The 26,479-nt window shown below is 39.6% G+C and overlaps 1 protein-coding gene across 3 annotated transcripts in view; it reads left to right on the top strand.

Moving 5' to 3' along the window:
* kibra (WW and C2 domain containing protein kibra) overlaps nucleotides 1-25,488 on the top strand; it is a 100,236-nt gene extending 74,748 nt beyond the window's left edge. The window contains exons 1-18 of one of the 3 annotated variants that reach the window (XM_074098449.1): nucleotides 4,466-5,173; nucleotides 6,389-6,497; nucleotides 8,847-9,021; nucleotides 9,271-10,116; nucleotides 10,857-10,992; nucleotides 11,312-11,414; nucleotides 11,732-11,833; nucleotides 12,064-12,165; nucleotides 12,658-12,775; nucleotides 12,998-13,181; nucleotides 14,101-14,254; nucleotides 14,852-14,943; nucleotides 16,327-16,472; nucleotides 18,125-18,235; nucleotides 19,002-19,118; nucleotides 20,263-20,412; nucleotides 21,360-21,554; nucleotides 21,991-25,488. In XM_074098449.1, coding sequence (XP_073954550.1) covers nucleotides 4,481-5,173; nucleotides 6,389-6,497; nucleotides 8,847-9,021; nucleotides 9,271-10,116; nucleotides 10,857-10,992; nucleotides 11,312-11,414; nucleotides 11,732-11,833; nucleotides 12,064-12,165; nucleotides 12,658-12,775; nucleotides 12,998-13,181; nucleotides 14,101-14,254; nucleotides 14,852-14,943; nucleotides 16,327-16,472; nucleotides 18,125-18,235; nucleotides 19,002-19,118; nucleotides 20,263-20,412; nucleotides 21,360-21,554; nucleotides 21,991-22,369 — 3,912 coding nt within the window. In that variant the 5' untranslated portion in view covers nucleotides 4,466-4,480 and the 3' untranslated portion in view covers nucleotides 22,370-25,488. Of the gene's footprint in view, nucleotides 1-4,465; nucleotides 5,174-6,388; nucleotides 6,498-8,846; nucleotides 9,022-9,270; nucleotides 10,117-10,856; nucleotides 10,993-11,311; nucleotides 11,415-11,731; nucleotides 11,834-12,063; nucleotides 12,166-12,657; nucleotides 12,776-12,997; nucleotides 13,182-14,100; nucleotides 14,255-14,851; nucleotides 14,944-16,326; nucleotides 16,473-17,101; nucleotides 17,208-18,124; nucleotides 18,236-19,001; nucleotides 19,119-20,262; nucleotides 20,413-21,359; nucleotides 21,555-21,990 lie in introns of those variants that run through there. The other 2 variants (XM_074098450.1, XM_074098452.1) reach the window with 2 other exon arrangements.
* The last annotated feature ends 991 nt before the right edge of the window (nucleotides 25,489-26,479 follow it).

The following is a 26,479-nucleotide window of genomic DNA, read 5'->3' as shown; positions in this document are numbered from 1 at the left end:
CATAGGTAAATGTAGCGCGTTTCATAAAAGCGCATTTACGGCGCCATACATTTCCAAAAACCTAGTATGTATGTATGTATATAGAAAAGTGACCGGGTGTCATATTTGAAGCACATACGCTACTATTTTCATAAAACTTTCGCGGTAACTCTATTTTACAATTGGTACAAACGTTTTCATTCGCTGTGCCATTTTATAATGTCACGTTGCATCGGTATGCTGTCTCATTCCTTGAGTCTATGGAAAAAATCAAGCACGAGCCCGTCCATGTGAGGCTTTGGAATCATGCGGTTTGTTAGACAGAAAAAAAAATGCCAACCATCGTCGAGACTCGTGAGAAGCGTTCGCTTAGGGCTTTACCGCGTTTAATTTAGATACTGTTGTTATTTATACGGGTGTAGATACTGTAGAACAATTTGATTTTCCCACCATAGAAAGTACTCGATAATATTTTTTTTATAATGAATGCCCTCGTTAGCGATGTCACTATGAAGTTTTCTATGAAAAGTTGCACAGTTTAGCCGATTAGGTGGTGCAGTAGCACATACTTGTCTATCGCTAGTCATGTTTTTGTTAACTGAAATATTTGACCTGTGACTCGAACGAGCAATATTGTAAGATGTTCGTCACATTACATGCTTAGATATTCAACTATTAACACCAAACACTATCAGCATATTTTCTTGCGCTTTGACTTCTGTCTGGAGCGTGTGGTGTTCGTCCTTTTATGGAAGATGAAATTCTTAAATAGTTGTGCATCTTTCGTACATTGAAGATTGTATGATTGGTTTTTTGGAGTCTTTTTGTATTTTTTATTTCAACTCCAAATTTGTTACTTTTGCGGGTAGGTATCCAGCAGTGGTGTAGGGGTTATAGCACGCAGCACGGATTGCTGAGGACCTGGGTTTGATTCCCAGTGCTGGTCTCTTTTTCTGGAACTAAAATAATTTCCCTGCTCACCAGCGAACTTACGATAGCTAAGCTTATGCAAAATATGCGTGTTCATGCAGTTCCTCCACCTCCACACTGTAAGAACACACACAAATCACACAAACCCATCTATCACCACCACCACACTACACTGACACGTTTCGAACTCAACCAGAGCTCATCTTCAGAGTGACACAACCGTACACCATGCTACCAGTTGTTAGGTCTTTTTCTGGTTTTTCTGTGCATCCATGTCTCAGTTTGTATTTTCTATATTGAAGATTGTTACTGTAATGTACTGTAGTGTACCTTGTTATTTCATTGATAAATAAACAATAAATTGAATTTTTAGGTATACTGTAGGTATTTTAAGTGAATACGACAATTTAGTGCAGTCAGATTATCAGGCGGCTCTAAAAGAGCAATGGAGTCTATGAAACAAAGCTTGCCCTTTCAAGCTGCATAGCTCTGCTTCAACGACAAAAACCCGAGCATTGACAATGCAATCCTTTATAAACGCGTCACGAATCCCTCAATGCGCAGGATTCGGATAGGCGAGGAAGAGGCCCGGCGAGTAGGGTAGTCGAGACGAGATTGCAAATGTGAGTAAGGTATTCCTGAACAGAAATGCACGGCTACCTACCCTGGTACTAAGCTACCAAGTGCAAAATTCGAATTTCGTATCTTGCCGTCCCGCTGCCGCTAATATTATTTAATACTAGAGTGAGAGGGACGGTACGATGCGAACTTCGATTTTCGAATTTCGTGCCTGCTTGTGATCGTGCCGTGCTGGGGTAGGGGCTTTCGAGAAGTGAGGGGCTACTACGAAATTCGAAGATCGATGTTCGTATGCTACCGTCCCTCTCACTCTTGTATTAAATAATATTAGCGTCAGCAGGACGGTAGGTACAATAGCCCTTCTGAGCGAGTGACAGTTTTAGTTTGCTTCGCTCAATGTTAATCTAAATCTAAGCGTCCCTAGACAAAATTTAATGTTTTGACTAGTAGTAATAATTATGGTCATGAAATACCACTACTACTAGTGCGTCTCATGTGATATGTGGTATTTATGAAGTAGCTGGCATAGGTAGTTATTCACTGTGACGCGTGCCGTGGTTCTTATTATAATAAGTTAGATTAATAAGTTTTGCAGGTGGTAGGACCTTGTGCAAGGTCCGCCCGGATTGCTACCACCATCTTGCTCGCTAATCCTGCCGTGAAGCAGCAGTGCTTGCCCTGTTGTGTTTCGGCGTGGAGAGTAAGACAGCCGGTGAAATTACTGGCACTTGAGGTATCCCATCTTAGGCCTCTAGGTTGGCAACGCATCTGCAATCCCCCTGGTGTTGCAGGTGTCTATGGGCGGTGGATCTCTTACCATCAGGAGACCCACTTGCTCGTTTGCCATCCAGTCGAATAAAAAAAATATACAATGTCATTAATGTCTAATTTTGTCAAAATCACGCGTCTTCTTGGATGACACTATACCTATGTAGAGTGATGAAAAAAATGCATTTTGTTTCAAAAATGCGTTTTTTTTCATCATTTAAAATGCTTATGAGTGAAGATGTGTAAGTAGTATAACCTAAAGTAATTTGAACACCCTATATATAAAGCGAAAAGGCCGCCTATTGCTTACCTTAGAAAATCTCTATGTATAATACTTGTGTTCTCTGTACTGTTTACTGTATTGGTGTGCAATAAAGAGTTATTGTATTGTATTGTATTGTATATAATTTTATGCGCTTATCCATATAGTACGCGAAACTTTAAGTATCATCCGTGCAGTACAGTAGTAACTGTACAACAACGCAATGTAAGGAATGTTAACTGCAGAGTTTTATTAAAACCTAATTACTTGTTATGCCTATTCTTGGTTGATGCGATGCGTCATTAAGATACTCGATGGTTTGCATACAATTAAGTGTATTTTATGTTTCAATAAATATGGGAAGGATAAGAAGATTGGAATTGGAAGCCGTGGTGGCCTAGTGGTTTGACCTATCGCCTCTCAAACAGAGGGTCGTGGGTTCAAACCCCGGCTCGCACCTCTGAGTTTTTCGAAATTCATGTGCGGAATTACATTTGAAATTTACCACGAGCTTTGCGGTGAAGGAAAACATCGTGAGGAAACCTGCACAAACCTGCGAAGCAATTCAATGGTGCGTGTGAAGTTCCCAATCCGCACTGGGCCCGCGTGGGAACTATGGCCCAAGCCCTCTTGTTCTGAGAGGAGGCCTGTGCCCAGCAGTGGGACGTATATAGGCTGGGATGATGATGATGATGATGATGATGAAGAAGATTGGGGATAAGTGTGGATGTATTGGAGAAACGATGTAACCAAAATGAGCGCATGTAAGGTAAACGTACGTGTGCTTGTCACTGTCGCAATAGTTGGCAACTATAATCGTATGTCAATAGCAATAAGATGACAGCAGGGTGTCGTCTGGGCATTAGAGTGTTGTGCACTCGGACTTCATACCTAACCTTGTTTTATCACGTATATATTTTATTATTATAATTTTTTTCCTTCCTGCTATAAAACATTATTTTTAAGATACTCAACTCATTCCTTTATATAACACTATTAACATTTATATAACACATATTATTATTTTTCTTCGTCTTCTTATTTATTCCACTGGGCTCTCCGGGTCCTGGCAGAATACCAGCGCTGCGGCTTCCGAAGCTTTATGCTGAGTCAACACCTTTCTTTCAGAACACATGGCTTTCATACTTAATCCAGTTTTATTCAACATTTTAACTTGTTTTCTTCCATTTTTTTTCACGATTTGTTATGTGTACGTCGATGTTTGAGTGTTTTTCTGTTTTGTGTGCCCGTGTTTTGAAAAATAAAGTCTTATCTTATCTTATCTTACCTTATGATTATGATGTACTGCGAGTAAAACTCTAGGAAGTTTTGCTAACATTTCTCACGTAAGTTTACGCTCTGTTGATAGTGTGAACCACCCTTCGAACCGCGTAAATTGTGTACTCGGAAAATGCGAGAAAATCTCCAACTAGCAACGTGATGCATGTGAGATCGCCGCGTTTTTTGCATTCCGGACTTCTGTCGCCGCCGCGGCCGGCGTCTTTGCCTGAATTGCTGCACTTCTTGCTAACGAGCCTCTTTAATAAATATGAAGCACTTGTGCTATGTCTACGGCAGTCTGAATTCAATTAAAAGCGCATGTTCATCTCGTGTACTCGTTTTAATAACTACCGGCATTCAAAGCATGTATAGTTGTTAGTTTTTATTGCGTTTTACTTAGTGAGCAATTGTAGTTGACCACTTTGAATTCTTACGTGCTACCTACTGCACCCGGTCCTGATTCTCGTTCTTGTAGTTTTGATAGGGGATAAAGTTTAGGATTAGAGCCAAGAATTCCCAGGTAGCTTAGTCAAGGCGGAGCATATAAATGCTACAGAGGTTATAACATCGAAATTGGTTGAGCGATCGCGTGCGGAGGACACGGACGAGGTCATTGGGAGCCCGTTACAGTCCGAGTCCGACCGAGCCCGACACCTCTCTTCTCCGAACTTATTACGACAGATGGCCGGCACGGGAAGGCGGGAGCTGTGCCCGGAGAGATCGACCTCCGAAATGCGCCCGAGATCGCATTCTTTCGGCGGCGCGGGCGCATTCCGCTGCGCGCCATCCGAGCCCGCGCGCCCGCGTCAGTCGTCGCGCGCCCTTTTGGGGGTTAAGATGTGTCCGTCGCGGCGGGCGCTCAAAATGTGGTCCCAGCCGCCCGTTCCCGAGCTCGAGCCCTTCCGCGAACGCGCTGCCACCGTCAGCGCGTGGTGCAAGGGATGCTTCGGCAACCAAGTCGCTAAGATGGTGCGAGAGCCGCCCGAGTACGGTGTCCGCGTCGACCCTACCTCCACCCGGCCGGCCGGCTTACGCGTCCGCGATGAACCCCAATACCAGAACTTGGAGGAGCTCCGCAAGCGTCCGGAGTACTCGAACTTGGACGAGATCAGCCGCGAGTTTGGTTACCGTTTGTGTCCCGAAGGACAGAACCTCGAAGACGAGGCGATATACGAGAACATTTTGTCGGTTCGTCAGATTCGCTCCGCGGAAGTGCGTTTAGTGCCGATGTCGGAAGTGCCGTACTACGAAGGTCAGGGGTACGTGGCTACGCAAGTGCTGAGCCGCAATGGGACGTTTCCGCAGTGCCCTCCACATACCTGGAGCCGTCTGCATCACACCGTGCGCCACACTGGATCCTTGAGGGTCTTTACTGTAAATATCCTATGGAACAAAAACTCTGATAGATCTCGTATATTTAGCACTATCTTGTTTCTCACTGCTTGGTTTTTTTTTCATAGGTTTTGTTGTTGTTATAATTTTACTTAATTTATAAGTGATAAGTTCATGTTGATGGTGACTATAGTATATTTTGTTAATGTTATTCGAGGCTTGGTTTTATTTCATTTTGTTGTTTCACATGTTCTTAGTTTCTTATGCGGGCACTTGTATTATAGTATGGGTGTTCCATTTGCGAGCATGTACACATCTATTGATAACTATCTGATTATTCGATAGCATTTCGATATTCGATCAGACGCTACAGGATGTACCCGTATGAAATGATGTAGTTGCTTTTTTACACGCATTCCAATCAAAAACTCGTTGCTCTGTAGGTATAACTATACCCAACGCTGTAGTTAGTCTGACCAAGTTTTTTATGCAGTCGCCGGCGTCTCTCCTCTCGTTTCCATTCCCCTAAAAGCGACGATGGTGATTCTAATTTCGATCACCGGCCAATTTCAGGGACTGCAAAAAGGCCTTGGTCAAATGAAGCGTGGCCGCAAAAAATGAGCTCAGGAATTTTGCTCTAATGACTCGTTAATTTTGGTGAGGTCTTGATGAATTTCGTACGGACACGTGAAGTTTGACCCGTCGGCGTGACGTTCATTGATTTGCTCAAAGCTGCGAATTTGTTATTGTCAGTTTTTTCGACGGGTTAATAATGCGAGCTTTTGACACCCATTAATTCTCGATTTGCTCTTTTGCTTGCAAATAAGCGGGTTTGATGGATGTTATTCGGACACATACTTATTCTTTTGCTTTTAAGGAATTTAAATTTAAGCTGACTTGATTTATTTTGGCATTTGGTACGTCATCATTTGAGGCGCAATTAGAAAGAAAGAAAGAAAGAAAAATGATTTATTAACGGTCCCAACAGTACCACCACCAAACACAAAAAACAATAATATATTACTATACAAGCAAAATCACAATAAATTGTATGGTGATGACACCAATTGTCACCGAAAAAGGGTCTCCACTCAGCATGTGCAATTAGAAACTTCGTTATATGATTTTACGTTTTGCATATTGATATTGATTTTGATGTTGAAGATCAACGGATAAAATAACGTTTCAAGAGTTCAAGTTACTATGCTGGACGATTGTAATGTGATAGTGGTATAATTTTTTTTTCTTTGTCTACAGGCGAAGAAGGAGATGTACGATGTAAAGAAACAGAGGCTGTGTTTGGCGCAGGACGAGTACAAACATCTCAACAATGCTCTGTCCACTCTGGCTGCCTCCAGGACCAGTTGTAAGTACCACTTTATTCAAACCTAGTCTCACATTATTACTAAAGCGAGATTTAAAAAAAATGGTCGGAGTTTATTAAAATAAAAATCGTTAAAATATTGACTGTTCTTACATTCAAATCTAAACTACATATCCGTACCAAATTACCAGTCAGGTCGATTACTAGAAGTGGGTGAAATTAGATTTGTAAGATTTTACCTTAAAAAACATGCATACAAAAATTGCTAGTTATACAGGATGTCCCACGGCTATGCCACATGGAGGGTAAAATATTCTAAATATTGTAGATGGTTTTTTTTTTACTGAAAGAAGGTTTCGTTTTGTTTTAAAAAATAATTTAAAAACTGCATTCAATTTTTTTATGAAGAGGTTTTTTTTAAATACCTACTTAAGTTTTTAGAAGCACGGCAAGGTACCGTGACCTTAAGGTAGTAGAAGTATTTTAATTTATTAAGTACACGTATGAGAGACTTATCAAAATTGGTACATGAATATTCACATTTCAGTAGAGTTAACAGAACAAATATTTTAATAGTCTTAAAACATAGGTGACTTTCAATTAACTTTTGTGTTTATACGTTTCGACTGCAATAAAATACCGCTGTACACGCAATGCACTCTTATCTTCTGCCTCGTAAGGTTCATGATTGTTTACTATGAACAAGTCAAGCAAAGATTGTAAATTGTAATCATCGCGAATGCAAAAGACATTAAGATTGCAAATCGCACAGTTGGTATGTGGATAGGGTTTGTTTACACTATCGAGTCGCTAGCGTGCTAGGCATAGAACACGGTACCTCTGCGCATACACTCAAACATTGGCAGGTGTACTGCGATGTTGGACGCACTTTTACATAGTTTCAGGACGGTAAACATTGGTGTCTGTAATCGCTAACTTTAACTGCTGTAACCAAATCTGTGATTGATTGACGACTTTAGAAGACTAATATTGTGTATGCAAGTAGAAACTTAACGTTCAGTGCAGTAAAATTTTAGCCACTTTGAAAGTGTTTTTTTTTCTTTTCTTTAGCTAGCCTTATTTCATTATATATAAATATATTTACATATATACGTACAACTATTAAAAATGGGAAAATAATTCTGTCTGTCCTCCAGTCTGTTGCCTCGTCACTTTATTAGATGAAATTTGATATGAAGATAGTTTGAAACTCTGGGAAGGACATAGAATAGTTTTTATCCCGAAAAATTACGTGATTCCCGCGGGATAGCGATAAACAAATTCTTCGCAGACGTAGTCGTGGTCAACATCTAGCTCTATCTATATATATGTATTTAATCCAAACCCGCCATTTTTGTCGACTCAAAAAGATGAGCGTTGGAAACACTCCATTATAACCTCACACTAAAAATATCTTACTATTAAAACATGTATTATTAAAACTCCAAGCTTAGCTCTTATCATATCATCAAGAATTCGCTCCGAGAACATTACACGCAAGCGTCTTAATAATGTGCTACGTTCCTATAATGATTTCGCATTACCAGCCCATACTGGTGTCTATTGAATGAATTTAGTTTTGTTTTTCCTGTTCGACATTGAGCTGCTAGACGTAAAGTCACTAACTTAGTGTGTGAAAAAATCTCACGTGCTTATTGAAATACGGAGAATTCGATAAATTGCTGTGGATTTTCTGATAGCGTGTCCAAAGCACTATAATCCATTTATAACTGCACTACATTGCAATCTGGTTTTAGTTTTCTGATTTTGATCAAGAAAATGCTTTATCGTATAGGAAAGGATTTTTAGCATGAACGAAGCGGTTCGCTTCATCCTTCCTAAGGTGAGTAGCTAGGGAATAGAATTTGTTCCGATCGTCTGTTTTTCCGACAGATACAACCTAGGCTTTTTAAGGATAGTGAATAGGCTGTTTCTAAACCAGTATGTTGCACCTTTGGCTTCATCTGTACTTTCTATCAGGTGAAAGATAGGGGTCAATCAATTGCTGGTCATTGTAATTAAAAAAAAAAAAGAAACTAGTGTTTGTATACTTAGGTACTTACCACAAGAAAGCATTTATGACAGAACATAACAACAATGTACATTTTTAGTTAAGTGTTAAGAATTTGCTATTATAGCTTTCATTTCATTTAAATCACCCCAAATTCATATTGTACCTAATAATGACTTGTGAGCAAGTGTTAATATTGTACAAATTCAGACAATAAAAAATTAAAAACACAATCATCTCGCCGCAAAACCATCCGTCTGTGCGTGTGTTTTTTACGAGATTCGTATCAACATGAAGTACAAGTACTTACTTTATAAAATGAAGCCCCAAGACCCAGGCACTTATCCAACCATTCAAGTCAAAACCTCTCTTGATTCCAGTATGCTCCTCAACGACGTCCGTCACGACGACGTCGACAACATCACGACACGACCCCGACCTGTTGCGTTCCGAGGTAACGCAGGCGCGCGGTCGAGTCGCGCAGCTGAGGAAGGAGCTCCGGCAGGCGAGAGCTGAGGTTGCCTGCGCAAGAAGAGGCGTTGATACCCTTGCTGAGTGAGTTTTTATTAGATCTTTTGGTTTTGGAATACGATTTGGTGCTTCGTTTGATGGGAGGCTTGAGATCAAAATAGAGGAGAGCTGCGTCATTATGTAGTATTGTAGGGAGGTTTGTTTATTTAAGTTTCAAAAAAGCTTATTAAGTTGTTAAGGGATATCATAGATCAGACAATTTTAACACTGCAGAAATGGTTGTTGCTTTTTTCGCTTTGAATTGATGATGATGATTATATCCGTTATTTTCAGAGTGGAGCAAAAACTAAGCGCCCAACAGGGTTGCTACAATATCACCGAAGCTCAAGCTATTATGACTGAGTTGAAGAATATCCAGAAATCTCTCACTTCAGGAGAGAAAGAGAGAGCAGAGTTAATGCAATCACTAGCTAAACTTAAGGATGATCTGACGAGACTACAACTCGGTGACGCATCTCCAGATCTTTCCACTTTAAGTCTTCCTCAAGAAAAACTAAGCACTGCCTCTCAAACAGATTTGTGCGCTGACTTAGTACCCATCGGTACGAGGCTAGCAGAAATGGCAAGAGTCCGTTTACAATATGACGAAGCTAGAAAAAGGATACAGCAGATACAACAACAATTAGCAGATTTAGAAGACAAAGTTCAACCTGGGCAAGCGGAATCGGACAAAGACCGACTTCTGCTTTTCCAAGAAAAAGAACAGCTACTGAGAGAACTTAAAAGCATAACTCCAAGGACGAGATCGAAACAAGAGATGACAGATATACAGATCGAATGCAAAAGGCTTGAGCAAGATTTAAAGAATGCCTTTGAAATGTCTAACAAATGTATAGCGGATCGATTGAGATTACATGAAGAGAAGCAATTATTATTGCAGCAATTGAAAGATGCTTTGACCTCAATGACTACTCTAGAAGGACAGTTGAAAACATTATCGGCTAGTACGCTGTCGGTTTCGAGTAGTTCGAGTCTTGGGTCACTTTCGACGGCCAGTAGCAAAGGATCTTTAAGCTCTGGCATCAGTTTCACGGATATCTATGGAGGTTCACAGATTGCCAGTTCTTTTCAAGCTGACAAGCCTATTGATATGGTTGATCTGCATAGAAGAGTTGAAAGGTTAGTTTCAAATCAATTACTTTGAATTATTTTTCTTCATTTTCTATAATGTACTTCCTTGTTTGATTACATTCTTCCTTCTTACTACAGATTGTCTTTATCACCATGGATACTGTCAGTTACAGGTGATTGTAACGGCCAAGTTAAATTGACAAGATTTCATATTTCTAAGACTATAATTTGATTCGTTCTCTGTATTCTGTTTGGAAAGAGAAAAACGCTGATATTTTTAAAATTTCGCTACAACTATTAATTAATTTATTAAAAAATTTTTAAGATGTTCTTATTCTAAAAGGGCATAACTCCAAAACTACGACACAATAGATCCATTACTTTTGTCTAGTCTCTTAAAAAAAAGATCACGTAAATCTGACGTAGACGTTGCATAGAGACAATATCAAAATTATGACAGCTCCTTTTTCTGGTGATAAAGGCAAAGGAAACATATCTATTCTGTGGTAGTGTTGGCAAATTCAGACATATTTTTTCAATTTTTTGTATTTTTTTTAATATGAAGAAATCAATTATAATAAATATTTTCCCATGTTCAGGAGGCAAAACTCTTTCGATTCCTGTAGTAATTAACAGATGTTAAAAAAATGAAATCTTGTCAATTGTATCGAAGTAATCTTATTTTATGGAGTCACTTTTTCCTAAATTTGAATTGAAATATTCTTCATAGATCTCACTTAACTTTCTTTGCTATACTTGAGTGCTTATCTCTTAATATATTCATTCAGGTTACTCCGAGGCACGAGTTACACGGCAGACAGTGCAACTCCCGGCGCTGGGAGCTCACCATCGCAACCTTCATTATCACCAAGAAGCAGTCTTTCTTCAGCCAGTCCTCCACCGCCTCCGCCATCGTATACTCAGGTAACTGAATTCTTATTGTTCACTGTTGTTACCACTATTATTTTGATATCATTCGCTCTATGCTAACTGGTTGGCTATGTTAGTTTCTACCTTATTAATTTGATTAAATAATTTCATCAACTCTGTTGCTTTGTCAAGGACTTTGTTAAGTTTTGTGTCATCATCAACTGTCCAAATTTTATCAGATTTTTTGTGTCGCTTTCAAATAAGTACCTTACCCCTCCCGGACCTTACTATTTCCGTTAATTAACACAAGTTCCTAACATATGCCTCAGTACCAACTCTCAACTGTGTGATTTTAAATTTTAAACGTCAACAGGTGGAAAAACAGAGGCGTCAGCAAAAGGAGTTAGAAGAAAAACTGGCTGAGATGAGGATAGGAGTCGCTACTGGACTCAATGAAATAACGGGACTTGCTACAAGTAAGCTTATAGCAAGATAGTTTTATGAAAATAAAAATCGATTACGGGCTTTACTTGTGTAATTTGGGAAAGAATTCGTAAGCCTTTTGAAGCTCATTCATTAACCAAATTTTTCCCACTGAAAAACAACGTCGCAGCTTACCGTAACATTATGCTGAGCGTGGCCTAATTTATATTGTTTGATGTTGATTAGTATTTATTCGTTCCTACTTTTTTTTCTGTTGTAAATGTTTCTCCTCTTGTTCTTCAAATAAACAAAAAAAAACCCTTTTCTTGTGATATAATAGTTATAATGTTTTTTTGTTTAATTTTTTCAGTCCCAGTGCAACTTCAAGGGCCAGGGCGACCGTGCGAGCCTCTCTCGCCGATCTCGGAGACTCCACCGCCACCGCTCTCACCTAGGACTCCCTCTTCTAGTGGTGAGGATCATTTTCTATTTACATTTTAAACAGACCCTAGAAACCGCCGTAGCAAAAATTGCGTGCCTTGTTAGGTACCCAGGGGCGAATCGTTTTTGAATAACTATCATTATATTGGACAAGTGGTGAGTTGTCGTTAATTCAGTCAGAGCGTTAGGCAATACGGCCACCGGTTCATTAATTTAATAAATAATGACCATTAATTTTTAATTGTCAATTATCTGTTACAGGTACAAACACTAGATCAGTGTCGGCAGCAGTGAGTGACGAGTCTGTGGCGGGTGATTCTGGCGTCTTCGAGGCGGCACAAGCAGGGAATGACGCTGGCCAAGGTAGCTGAAGCTGGTGGCTGAATATGATAGGCTCAACATTTTTACAGGCTTTTATTTATCTTGCTCTGTATGTTGGGACAAATCTTGCAAGTTCTTTTCGACACACTTTCAGTGGTATGTAAGTCCGCTGACAATAGATTAATCTGGTAGTGAAATTCTGGTGGTCCGGCCGGGATCATCTCCGCAGGATGGGACTCCTTAACGTTTAATGTCATCGACTTGAAATTCGGTACGGAAATGTAGTGTGGATGACAATTCAAGTATAGTCAACAAAAGGAGTTAGCCAAAAAAGCTTGTATTAATTAAATATGAAATTTTTGAAAAGAGTTATTCCTGTTGCCGTAACAGATTTTGTACGAGATTTTTGTGTGAAGTTGTCAATTAACGATGCGCTCGCGTGGCAACTTCAATCCCTGTGGCTTGTATGATTTACTAATATTGTTAGAATTTTCTATTTTTGTACTGATACAATTGTTTTGTTTGTTGTTACAGTGAACAGTACGCAAATTGAGATCAAATTGCGCTACTGTCCAGAAGACAGCGCGCTTGAGATCAGTATACTGCGGGCGAGGAACCTCAACGCACTGTTTATAGACGTTGGCACTGAAGTGTAAGTGTTATACTATGATTTGCTAACCAAATTTTAATCAGACGACATGCGTTAAGTCAGTTTACTTATTGATCAATATTTCTTCGAAGGCTCTAAGTTATAAACCTGACGGTACAAGTGTCAAAGGTTTTCTTCGTAATTTTCTATACTTTTGTTTTATTGGTTACAACAACTAGTTGCAATATCAAAGTAACTTATCAAATGTACGTTTTTTTATTCCAGTGCGGTGCTAGGCGCGCTTGTGGTCGGCGGTGGCACTTGTGGCATAACATTTAGCAGCGCTTCTCTCCCGTGGCGTGGCGCAACACTAGCGTGGCGACACGTGGCAAGAGCCGGCGTGGCGGGCAGTAGAGCTTTGAGAGCTGCCACGCTGCAAGTCAACCTCGTGTGTCGCGCTGAGTGCTTGGTAAGTGATAGAAATATTGTTCTCTAGTGCGGTGCTAGGCCCTTGTGGCGTAATCTTTGGTAGCGCTTTTCTACTGTGGCCTGGCTCAACCCTGGCGTGGCGACACGTGGCAAGAACCGGTGTGGCGGGGAATAGAGCTTTGAGAGCTGTTACGATGCAAGTGAACCTCGTGTATCGCGCTGAGCGCTTGGTAAGTGATAGAATTATTGTCCTCTAGTGCGGTGCTAGGCCCTCGTGGCGTAATCTTTAGCAGCGCTTCTCTGCCGTGGCATGGCAAAGCGGAGATCATCATAGCGGGCAGCAGGGCTGTGAGAGCTGCCACATCCAGACCCTTCGCATGAGCTTGGCTCAATCTAAATTAAAGAATATTAAAGTAGATTATGACACATTTATGACAGATATTTGTACAGTAACCAGCACCAATATTATGATAATATGACACAATAAAGCGTATATAAATATCTGATATGATTTTATTTCTAGGGTCGGTAAGACCTGTCAGATATTTTTGCATGCTCCGCTGTGGCAGATATTAATGTAGGTGACTGTACCCCTCGTGTGCCTTGTTCCGTATCTATCCTGCGCCCGCTTACACTGTTGCGAGCTACTTTGCCATGCAATATGTGTAGGTATCTACTCATTACGCACCAGATATAAAAAGGGTTGAGCATTCTTTATTAGATCGTGCCCTAGAAACATTTATTGCTCAATATTTTTTTTATATAAAAAAACTACTTATACCTACCACTTCTGTTACAAGCTTATTATGATGATAACTAGCCAAATTTGAGTATTCAGCTTCCCTGCTTCGAGTACCATGTGAATTCCCAAGGCGAGAGCGATACCACCTGAAAAATTGCCACCAAAACCACCAAAACCCGTCAAATACCCCCCCAATGACACCAAGTTTTGTTTACAGGGTTGCGCCCAGGTCAGTCTTGCTGATTTCGATCCTGACGTGGTGTCCCAGAAGTGGTACAACGTGTTGAGCTTCAGGTGTATGAGGAGGGATGAGAGCTCGGACGAGTCCACGGTTATATCATCGCAGACGTCTACTCTTACTAGGAATAGAGGTTAGTAAAATTGATAGTAATTGACTTTCAGCCAGTGGCGTAGCGTAGTTGGGGCGGGGGGCGGTCCGCCCCGGGGGGCACTTTTAGGGGGCGGCAAAATTTTCTTCTGCCCCGGCGGCTGATACTCACGCTACGCCACTGCTGCACCGTGGCCTTAATTCGCGTTCACTCCCGAACTTTGTCACGCTTCATCTTTATCATTATTTTGTTTAATTGACGAAAGATAAAATAATTGTCCAATATAACTCAAATCTAACTCTCGGACTAATTGTCATTTTTTAGAATAGGTACTGAATATTACAGGGCCGACTAGGAACTTTTTTTTGGAAACTCGAGTCGCCGAAAAGGTCAAAGACACTGGGTCCTTGCTTTTGATTACTTGTTATTTATTAGTTTACAAATTTTATTTGTGAGTTCTTTGGAGATGGGAGGGTGCAGTCCGGGAAAAAACCGTTATGGACGACTGACAAGAACCCAGACAGTGCCGGAGTCTCACCGGCTAAAAAACCCGGCTGCACGTACGCAACTCCCTGGAGCTTTTTACGGAAGATTAAGAACTTAACAAATCTCGTCTAATATTGCTTTTTGTTTGAAAAGGTCCCGAGAGTATGACCGGTGCGGAATGCAACGTGGACTGTGGAGAGAACTCGGCTTCGGAAGACGAGGAGTCCAGAGAACAGCTTAATCAGGTAATTTATCTACTTATTCATTATCATCATCGTATCAGCTGTAGGACGTCCACTTTTGGACATAGGCATCCCTTATATACCTTCAGTTGCTTCGGTTGGAAGCGGCCTGTATCCACCGTGAACGTGCGGCTTTAACGCTGCGCTTACCGATCCGTGGGCACCATAGTAACTATTTTTACCCGACTGCGAAGAAGGTTTATGTGTTTGACCCGTATGTTTGTATGTATGTCTATTCCTATGTCCTCTCGTAACTACTCGACGGCTGAACCGATTTTGATAAAAGATACGCCATTGGATTCGTCTTAAAATGATATTCTTAAAAAAATGAAATGGCCGATTGTTGGCGCCAAATTGTGAGTCTTTTAAAATTTATTTTTATTCATACCTATCGATTAGGGTATCAAAATGAAGGGATTTAAAAACAGATTATAAAAATATGTACAAGTTATGTGTTTTTATTTATCGTTTTCCTTTTTGTTAAATAAAGAGTATAAACAAACAAACAAATATCATCTATAGACTGTTAAACTGTCCAGTGTCACTGCTTGGCAAAGGTCTCCTCTTCTTCGCCCCGATTGAGAGCATGCTTCTTCCACTCTACTTGCTATGCGTCCAAGTCGTCCCGCCATCATTTCTTCAGTCTGCTTCTGTTTCGATGGCCAGTAACTATGCCATAATAGTAGATTATTGTCGTGGCCTGGAAGTAGGCAATTGCTGGCTGAGTATGAGTATTAAACGGACGAGCTTGCGAGTCCGTTTAACTAATACGAAGCCAGCAATTGCTATTCCAGCCGAGACTAATATAAAGCTTTTCTCAAAAATGGTGAATAATTCTGAAATAGTACAAACTTTTTCTCAAAATATATTATAAAATTTAATTTTATTCCAATATTTTTCTTATGCTTTCCCGCCTTTTTTCATTAAAAATAAACTGCAGGTGTATTTTTCCACCGAAAACACCACAATATTTCAGACCCAATAGAAAAATTCCAGAGTTCCAACAAAATATCTGATACCGGCCATTAGACTTGGCTGTATACGACTTGTGCCAACATTTCCATGGCCTTTTTAACTTAAAAAAAAAAGTGACTGATTCTGCAATGCTAATTCGCGCTAATTCATTATTGTCGAGCTAGCGCGCCTGCAATCTTTTTAACTTTTTAATTTTTCACTGACCATAAGCTATGCACTTCACCTTCTGATATGTAAAAAATAATGTCAACTTTTACGGACATTTTTGAGAAAAAGTTATTGCCATAAGTTTCAAAATTGTGCAACGTTACTACGTAACAGAGTTTACTATAAGTACAGCTGACCTAGGAAGCTAGAACTGCCAGATCTCACGCGTCTTATCTGTGCAACGAACTTTTTTCTACCCAACAGATAGTCGAAGAAGATTCACTAGAAGATTACATTCCCGAAGACGATTTGGCGCTAGAAGAAGAATACCTGCATCCTACCACAGCCGAGAAAGAGACCAACACGGAATGCAATTTCTGTCCGGAGGGAGCGAGACAACTGCACAGAAGGTACGTTTGGTATGGGTTGGATAGAGACGGGTGATGGATTAGATGAAGGTTATTGGGCTTTTGTGACTAATTTCTTATTTTATAACGATGTTTCTCTATTTATTTTAAGTATTCTGAATTCTAATCTCCAATTAGATAATGGTTGCCATTTTACATTACCCCTGTTTCACTACTCTGTAAAGCTCCTGTTATTTATTTTATGTGAGAGATGTCTCAGGTGCCATCGGTTGTGCTACAAGAGCTGCAAACCGAAATAATTGTAAATTTTCTCATAATATTGTAATTACGTAAGCACTTGTAACATTTGTGGTATAGGAGACAGGTTTCATAGGTATTTTATTTGCATAAAAAAATAATAGGAACTTCATAAAAAGAGACGTTACCCCCTGGTAAGGGTTTTGATGATGTCCTTACTAAATGGATTAATTGGAATCCAATTATTTGGTGTTTTATTTCAGTATATAAAAGTGGTGTTGGTCTTATAAGCATCATCATTTTGACTCATACTGACAAAATATGCAATTTTCTGATTTTTAATGTCAATTTCCAAAAAAGTGGTCCTTCGAGCCGGATGGCCAAAAACTAACAAAACGGTGCAGGGTATTTTAGTATGATTGTGCTTTCTCCAGATATATGAAATGCTTTAGAAGAGTTGAGGCAGACGGGATGCCCCAGGATACTGCCTTAGAGAAATAAATAATCCGTCCAACGTTGTACATAGTTGTATATAAATAGGTATGTTTACATTGTGTTGCACGGTGTGTTTTGCTTCAGATTTTTTTCCCAAAGTAGATTAAAATCGCCTGATCTGCTTATGTTCTATTCAACGCCGAATTGTTTTGGCTATTTTTTAAAGTTTTTATCCACATAGTCCAAGCACCAGCAATTATCACAAAGCTATAATTAGCTTTCGACATCTCACACTCGTAACATACACATGTTAGGATGCTGACATTTGACAGCACACCTGTCAGAGTGACATAACGAACAGCTGATCGCAGTAAATTGTATGATTATTATCTTATGTCAAAGGAGTTGGAGTGAGGCCAAAATCGCGTTGCATGTTACGAAGCTCACATACTACTTTATATAATAGTTTGCATGAATCGCATGGGTCGTGCCACAATGTGAATGTATCTAATATTTATATTCTTAAAATTCTTATAATTAAAGAAAAACTTTTTGTCTAATACATTACGAATTTTTGTTTACCTCGGAATGTCATCTTTGTATTTATTTATAAATAAAATAAATATCATGGGACACTTGACACCAATAGGTATATACCAACCCTTTTCTTTTCATAAAAACTAATATTTGTTTTTATCTGTCCTTGTGCGTAAAACGTAATTTACTTATTTAACAACATAACTTTTTATGAATAAACAGAGATTAGTTATTAAAGGTTGTTAAATTTTTTAAATGGAAATCCAAAAGCGTATCTGGAACACAGAATTCGACTTAAATATAAATAAACATCACTATTTATATGTAGATGGAGTAAAATCGAAATGTATATTTTTATTACTTGTTTATTTTTTATGAACTCCGTTCATTTTCAAAGACAACTACATATAAAACTCAATGATGAAATCTATAAAGATGCCTGGAATCGACGCTTTTTTCTAAATTATTATTAATTTATTTTGTAGGAAAAGTCCGCAAGTAAGCGCTAATCAAGAGGAGTCGCTGGCTACCATCAAGAGGTCGCAGACATTCTCGCCGCAGCCGCAAAACATCGGCAACAGGCAGTACATATGCAGGTAAACTATACAGCAATCATAATCATGATTTTTTGGACACTTGACACCAATTTTGACCTAGTCGCAAACTAAGCAAAGCTTGTACTATGGATACTAGGCAACGGATAAACATACTTATATAAATAAATACATATTAAACATAACAAGCAAACATTCTTATTATTCATACAAATATATCTGCCCCGGCCGGGAATCGAACCCGGGACCTCAAGCTTCGTAGTCAGTTCTCTAAACACTTGACCATCCGGTCGTCAAATGTATGTAGTATTTGGTTTTCAGTCTCTTTGAATTTATGAAAAAAAAAAAACTATTGGAAGAATTCCTTTTGGTGTGATATTTTTTCTTCAAATTAAAATAAGACCCAACGGGAAGTTCAAGTACGTTAGAAAAAAAAAACGCATCGCCATATTAATAAATGACGGAGACTAGACATAACTAACAAAAAATACAACTAAATATTTTGTTAAAGTCTGTCCAAAGTCTACATAGAAATTTAATTTTGACAGCTGATAACAAGTACAGTCACCAGCATTAATATCTGCCACAGCGGAGCGTGCAAAAATATCTGACACGTCCTTCCGGCCCTGGAAATAGAGTCGTATCAGATATTTATACACGCTTGTTGTGTCAGATATTGGTGCTGGTGACTGTACTTCATTTGATTAGTACTCGTAGTTTCAAACCCTCTTATTATGCTGTCACGACGACGATAAAACCTCAATTTTACTGTAATTATTTTGCGACTTATCTTTATTTATTGTTGCAGGCTAAACCGTTCGGAGTCTGACTCGTCAATGGCGCAGCGTGCCCGGCGCGTGACGCAGCCGCCTCCCCCCACCGGCATCCCCTTCGACCGCAGCGTGCGTGAGCGCAGGTCCCTCCGGTAAGTTCCTTGCTACAAATAGTGGGCCAATGTCTCAAACAAATTTAATTAGATTTGTCAAAATTATGAAGATATTCCCAGTTAGGGTTCGGCGTGGCCGTCACGGATTCCCACCCTTGCACTTTGACAAGCCATCATACAAAATTTTTGGTGGTAAAGTTTTTGGTGCCACCTGTAAAATTTGATTTAGTCACGATGTCTGACACTAACCGATGATACGCCGAATAAATATTTTCTTTATTTCTCTCACCCAAAGGGTGCCAACGGGACCCTATCACTGAGACTCCGCTTCTGTCTGTCCGTCCATCCGTCTATCACAGGGCTCTATCTCTTGAGTCGTTATAGCTGGACACTTAAAATTTTCACAGATTATCAATTACTGTGGCCGCTATAACAACAAATACTAAAAATAAAATAAAGTTAAAAATTAAGGGGGTCATCATCATCCCAGCCTATATACGTCCCACTGCTGGGCACAGGCCTCCTCTCAGAACAAGAGGGCTTGGGCTATAGTTCCCACGCGGGCCCAGTGCGGATTGGGAACTTCACACGCACCATTGAATTGCTTCGCAGGTTTGTGCAGGTTTCCTCACGATGTTTTCCTTCACCGCAAAGCTCGTGGTAAATTTCAAATGTTATTCCGCACATGAATTTGGAAAAACTCAGAGGTGCGAGCCGGGGTTTGAACCCACGACCCTCTGTTTGAGAGGCGATAGGTCAAACCACTAGGCCACCACGGCTTTTTTAAAGGGGGTCATACCGTCGTGTTTTTTTTTCAGTGTTTTTTGGTTACTAGGCTTTATTAGGCGTTGTTAGGCGGTCAAGGTGACAGCCGATGCTAGGGTCAACGCGAGTGACCTTATGTTGTTGTTTGAACTCGATCAGTCTTAACGAGTACTTTGGTAACCAAGGGCAAAAAGTACAGTCAGCAAAAATCTTGTATTAGAATTTTTATCAAAAACGAATAAGTATTTAAAACATTGTACAGTCGAGTTCATAAACTTGTGAGCAATAATTCAATCACAAATATCTGAACACGCTTCTACGCCGTTAACAATAGAGTCGTGTTCAGGTACGGAACACTTCATGTACGAGTCCGACTCGCGCTTGACCGATTTTTGTAATGTGGTCCTCTCTCCACCAGATGGGGCCGCGTGGCGGGCGCGAGGCGAGCCCCCGCGCGCAGCCGCTCGGCGCGCACGTCCCTCGATCTAGCGCTGGATCTGAGCGCGCAACACACCAAACTGCACGACCTTCGCACTGAAATTGCGCACCTGACACACCTTAAAAAGAGGTAAGTCTATCACTAACTGTTAATTTTCCTCTGTCAACTACGAGTAGGTTAGCTGGGCTGGAGGCATCTGGAATATTAGGGATAAGAAGATTACGTGAAGGTCTGAACTGTCAGAGCCCAATGAGGGCTATCGTTTTTTGTCTCTCTAGATGGCGCACTGTTGCGTGAGGTTTTTAAGTATGGCTTTCAAAGTCTGTTATTACGGGCGTGAAAACAAAGTTTAGATTAAAATCATATTTAATACACCTTAAAACCTTAACATAAAAATAACGAGCATGCCACAGTGTTGTTTAGTCCCCGTTTTGTTCGGAAAAAAGGGAGGACAAAGGTTTCCGAAAGACAACACTGTCTCAAAACACAAACATTCATTGCCCCGGAACGCATATTTGCCATAATTAATTTCAGATATTGCAAAATATTCACAAAATTATTCTAATTATAAATAAACCCGCGTAGCTCACCCAAGAACTATGAGATTTGACATTTCGGGGACCTCACGATACACTAGCGCCTCTAGTGGCGAATTCATACGCGATAGCCCTCATTGCATAACAAAGTACAAGTAGTATTAATCATCATCATCTCAGCCTATATACGTCCCATTGCTGGGCACAGGCCTCCTCTCAGAATGAGAATTCATCGTTGAATTGCTACGCAGGTTTGTGCAGGTTTCCTCGCAATGTTTTCCGTCACCGTAAAAGTCGCGGTAGATTCTCTAATAACGTAATCTCGCAAGTGTTGATGTTGCCAGACATGCCGACCGTAGCCCGGCAACGTCACGCCACTTCACCCGACGTCGTTGGCTGCACGTGCCACTGGACATTTTTCCCCCCTAGTGTATACCTGGCTCTAGTGTACACAACTTGTCATACCTACTTGTCATCACAGAAGTGCATATTCAAAAACTTTCACATCTGTCATAAACTAACCCACCTTTTGTCCAACAGATTAGAAGAAGCCTGCGCGCGAGGGGACCCAGCCATAGCGTCCTGGGTGGCGGAAGACGACACCCTCCAGCGGCTGGTTGCGCCGGCGGAGCCCAACGACCGCGCCTCCAAGCTCCTCCATCGGACCTGTCGGGAGATATACCGCCTCAGGAAGTCGCGGCAGGGGGGGAGGAAACCAGATCTGGTCACATTCAAGTGAGTACTGCTTTTTCCTCAAGATAGATGGATTCGATATCATCAATCATCTTTTTCGGAAGGTTTACAATACAATGACTCTTTATTGAATACTAACACCATAGTAAGCAATACATATACACAGGTATATAGAGATTTTCCAAGCTAAGCAATTGGTGCGCTTATCGCTTCAGAGTGGTCTCTTCCAGGCAACCTTTAAACAAAAGAAGGGAGGAACAAAGGTTTGCAGGTATTGTAGGTTTAGATTTGAAGCTTTATCACCGTTGAAGTCACTGACGATCTCAACAAAACTGTTGGTCTATATTTCATCCCCATTGTAAAAATCGCCGATATTTTTACATTGGTATTTCGTTGTGCAAGCAGTTTTTTAATTACTACCTATCTGACTATTTTTCTTTGACTCGACAGTGTTTTATAACTAACTTTTTTTTTACAGAGAAAAAATGGCTTTCTTCACACGAACCAAGACCACCGTGCCGGTGCTCGACGGCGAACCCGAGGATATCCTTTCCGAGGACGAATGGGAAGACGAGTTGGAAGAAAGACGCACCCCAGACGGCCGCTCGTCAAAAACATCGTACGAGCTCCGGCGCGACCATCGCTGTGCTGATGTCAGAGAAACTGCGTGCCAGAAAACAATCGGGCAAGAAGAAATAAGTCAGACTGAATGCCAAGAACAAGTAGTCGAGTGTAAGAACCCATGCCTTAGCACCCGGTTAGAGGCCGCGGACGAAAAAACTGAACTAGAAAAGGAAAAGACTGAAGAGGATAGGTATGAATTTGTTGTTGATAGAGTGTTCGGTGTACAAGTCTGAGTGTAGCGCTGTTTTGAATCCATCGATCCTTAGTTAATTGTACATTCATTAGTTTACTGCTCGATGATTCAAAATGAGTGTAGGTACTATTTAAATTGTTGTATAGGTCCTTTATCCAGTGAAAGGGTGTGATTAGTTGGTTTTAACAGACCAGTGTTTTTAGACTTCTTTAATTAAATAAAAAGAGGTCGTATTAAGTATTAGGGCACCACATGAAAAGTAATTTTGCAAATTTATACTGTGATCAACATTGCCTATTGAGATTTCTGGATTGAAGACTGACGAAAGTTAAGTTATGTATTATTATTGGGAATATAATTATATACATTTATCCTACATCAGGACTCTAGACGCGTGCAAAGCAGAGTGCCATAAGTAAGAATCTTGGAGTTACATCTATATCTATTTTTTTATATAGACGACTTTATGTATTGTACAAAATAGTGCCTTGAATTTTGGTGCCTCGATAGAAAAGCTTTTGTGCCATAGCACGGCATGGGAAGTGGGATAGGGTACAAAATAGTTGTATGAGGAGTCACAAGATATATGCCAAACATTGTAATGTAATTAGATGTATGCGGCGGTTACGACTATTTCATTTTGTACATAAACGTGTATATGTCTTGAAGCGGCTGCCCACCGAAATAGTTGTTCTGTAAGGTAACTTTTAAAGGTTTATTAAGGAGTTTTCCACCGAAATAGGAGACGTTGTGGAGAAAAGTGAGGTATTTTCACGTAAAAATATCTAGTGCTAATATCAAAATAGTGCTAATATCTATTAGCACTATTTTGGACTTATTTAAAATTTTCGGCTCTTTTATCTTTTCATTGTACTCATAGTGTCTACTCTTTTTCTGATATCCTGTCAATCGTTCAAAGGTTAACTGGAAGAGATCCCTTTAAGGGAATAAGTTCGCCTTTGTACTTCTTATTATTGTTTTATTTGTTTTTATGTACAATACAATACAATGCAATATGGCATCTTAAAACTATCAGTTGCAGATTTAAATTAAACAGTTTTAATCAAACTGTCAGCTTTTGAAATAATCCTTTGCTCTGTATGTATGGCCCTCTGATTTTGTCAAGAGGGCTGTGGTCAGCATTTCAGCAAAAAAAAACTGTACTTTTGTAAAAGAATGTCAAATAAATTAGTTTCATTCATACATAGGCCTAGATGATGATGATGATGATGAAGTGTATGGTTGTAGAGAGAATGCTCACTTTTCTTCAGCTACGCAACGACCTGACAGGCCAAAAATGCTTTGTAAATACGAGCTCACGATTCGATACCCATTTCTCTGGCTCACAAGTTAATTTGTCTTCAGTAGCATAGTGTTAATCATCGATTCTCATTTCTTTCGGGACAAATTGTTAAATATGTTAAAGTTCTTCTTCGTTTCATCCTCTTGACACATTAATGTCCGTCAAGGCATATGCGTCAAACGTATATGCGTTTGCGTTATTTACACCAAGTGCCGCTGTCACAATCTATAAACGCGTATGTGCATTCGTGGCACCAAACATTTTGGTGGCAGTTGACATCGAATGCGTTTTAGCTTTAGGAGTAGCGATACCCAGTTCGAGAATCGATGAACTAAATTATGCTTGCAATAGTGAAATAAAATCTAAAATATAATATAACTGTAATGTTACAGAAATGAAGCTTCACTTTGTTCTAAAAGAAACACCAGTGATATTTATTCATTTATATTTTGACCAATAAAAATTGAGGCTTCTGCAACTTATGCCTTATCTACACGGTGCGGGAATGGCGTGTGGGATTCAATACATTGCGGGCCCACGCAGCTCTGGTTTTATAAGCCATCAAGCATCCACAGCAGTGTATTGCAACTGGAATTGATTTCTCGTTCGGTCTAAATAAGGTATAGATCTGTTGAAAAATGTTTTTCCATCGCAACTTGTCGGAAATGTTCGTATTTGTCTTGCTTTCCCAACTAGCTTGCTGAAGTTTCTTCTCTCCTTCTCTTCTTTTTCTTTGCTCCATCCCACTTTAAGTGGGGTCGGCTCTACTTTAAGTTTTTTCATACTGGTCCACCAGGTTGACGGGGGGCGTCCCCGGCCTCTTTTGTTTTGACGTTTGTAACGTTTTGGCATAACGCTTTTTGGACCACGTGTTCCTGATCTCTACGCATTACGTGGCCGTACCACCTCAATCGACTTTCCTTAAGCTTCTCGGGCATAGGGACTATCTTGAAGCTGCCACGTATATGTTCGTTCCGGACTTTATCCCATCTTGTTACCCCTCCCGACCATCAGCATTTTCATCTCTGCAGTATGCAGTTTTTGTGCATGCGTCTCTTTCACCGTCCAGCAATCGGAACCATACAGCATCGCTGGTCTCACCGCCATTTTGTATACTGCCCTTAGTACGAATAGGCATGCTTGCTGAATTTTACTGAAGTTAATTGAGAAAGCATGACAAATACAAACTTATCTAGCAAAATATGATGGCAAAACATTATTCACTACATCATGTACTATTATAGTTATTTTTAGTCGGAGATTTTCGAATTTGAAACTCGGAAAACAGAGTTCCGTTCCAAAGTGCAATAACGAACGTACATTTTATATTCCATTATTTTTGTTTAGAGATCTGAATCCGCGCTGAGCGATGTCTAATTTTATTCAAATGTTTCGCTTCGAAACTAGACTATTTTAATTTATCTATTAATTTACAATTATTTGTACATTTTGTATCATATTAGATGTCCTAGCGTATTTGTAAATAGTTTGAGACTAATAATTCAAGAATTTGCATATCTATATTCTGATGTTTTAAATATAATTTTAATTAAATTAGTGTATTAGCAATATTATTTGACGTTAAGTATTTTTTCGTAATAACGTTAGTTTTCTAGGCGATTTTGTAATCTGACGTTACATTTTTGTAAAAAATGTATATTTTAGATAAACATTTATGCAAGTTTTATACATACATTTTGTAATTGTTATAAATGCAGGTGAATTTGTATTTGCCAAATTAAAATATATTAAGCCTTGTTTTAATTCTTCCATTACAGAATGATTATATTTTGTGAAACGATACTGACGATAGTAGGAACTTGATATCGAAAGTGAAAATAAAAATATAAAGATTATTTTGTGTTTGATTTCTTATAAAGCCGCTAAACATGGCAATTTATCTGCTAAAAGAATTTTGTAGAACAAGAACTTGCACATTCATGCAATTACTACATACACAAAGAAACCAAATTTCATCACGATTAGTTGAGTATTTTGTCGTGAAAGGACAACAAATAAAATTAGAAAAATACACACTCATCCATACTAATATTATAAATATGAAAGTGTGTGTGTTTGTATGTTTGTCTGTCTTTCACGTCGAAACACAGCGACGGATTAACGTGATATTTGGCATAGAGATAGTTTATGGCCCAGAGATGAACATAGGCTACTTTTTATCCCGTAAAAATGCACAGTTCCCGAGGGAACAGCGCGCGATAACTTAATTTCACGCGGGCGAAGTACAACATAAAGATAGAAACATAGATTCGCAAAGATAGAAACTCCATACACGTAACAGAAATTGTATTTTTTTTTAACTCGCATCAACGTGTGGCACATAGTTCGACAGCTCTTTTGAAAATATAGTAAGGTTTCTCAAAAACTTTTTTGATTAAGTGAAGATTTCCGGAAATAATCGCTCCCAAAGTAGCAAAAATTGTGCCCCCCCCCTCTATCTTGTAAACCGTTTGTCCAAAAAATATGCAAACAATATGGAAAGGTAACGCTTAATAAATACTTTCAACGAAAATTGGTTTCAACATGATCGGATATATACTGTTTTTGAGTTAACTGCGCTTCTCAACAAAACGACGCAAGTGCCGTGAAGATACGCTCTTTTTCTGGTAATAGATTTAAAGACTGTAGTAAGTGTTTTAATTGTGTTGTAACGCACAACCTACTTACTTACTTGATTTTTTCCGTAATGGCTACGGAACCCTATCTTGGGCGTGTCCGACACGCTCTTGGCCGGTTTATTTAGTGACTAAATCTTCTGACAGCGTTGACTTAGAAGTTTGATATATTCACTGCTCAAATGGGTAGCAGTAGCAGACTTCTGTATTT

The sequence above is a fragment of the Choristoneura fumiferana genome, chromosome 15 (genome assembly GCF_025370935.1).
Source record: "Choristoneura fumiferana chromosome 15, NRCan_CFum_1, whole genome shotgun sequence".
In the NCBI taxonomy this organism is placed as follows: domain Eukaryota; kingdom Metazoa; phylum Arthropoda; class Insecta; order Lepidoptera; family Tortricidae; genus Choristoneura; species Choristoneura fumiferana.
The sequence above is the reverse complement of the archived record's forward strand: the minus strand, read 5'-3'. Positions and strand labels throughout refer to the sequence as shown.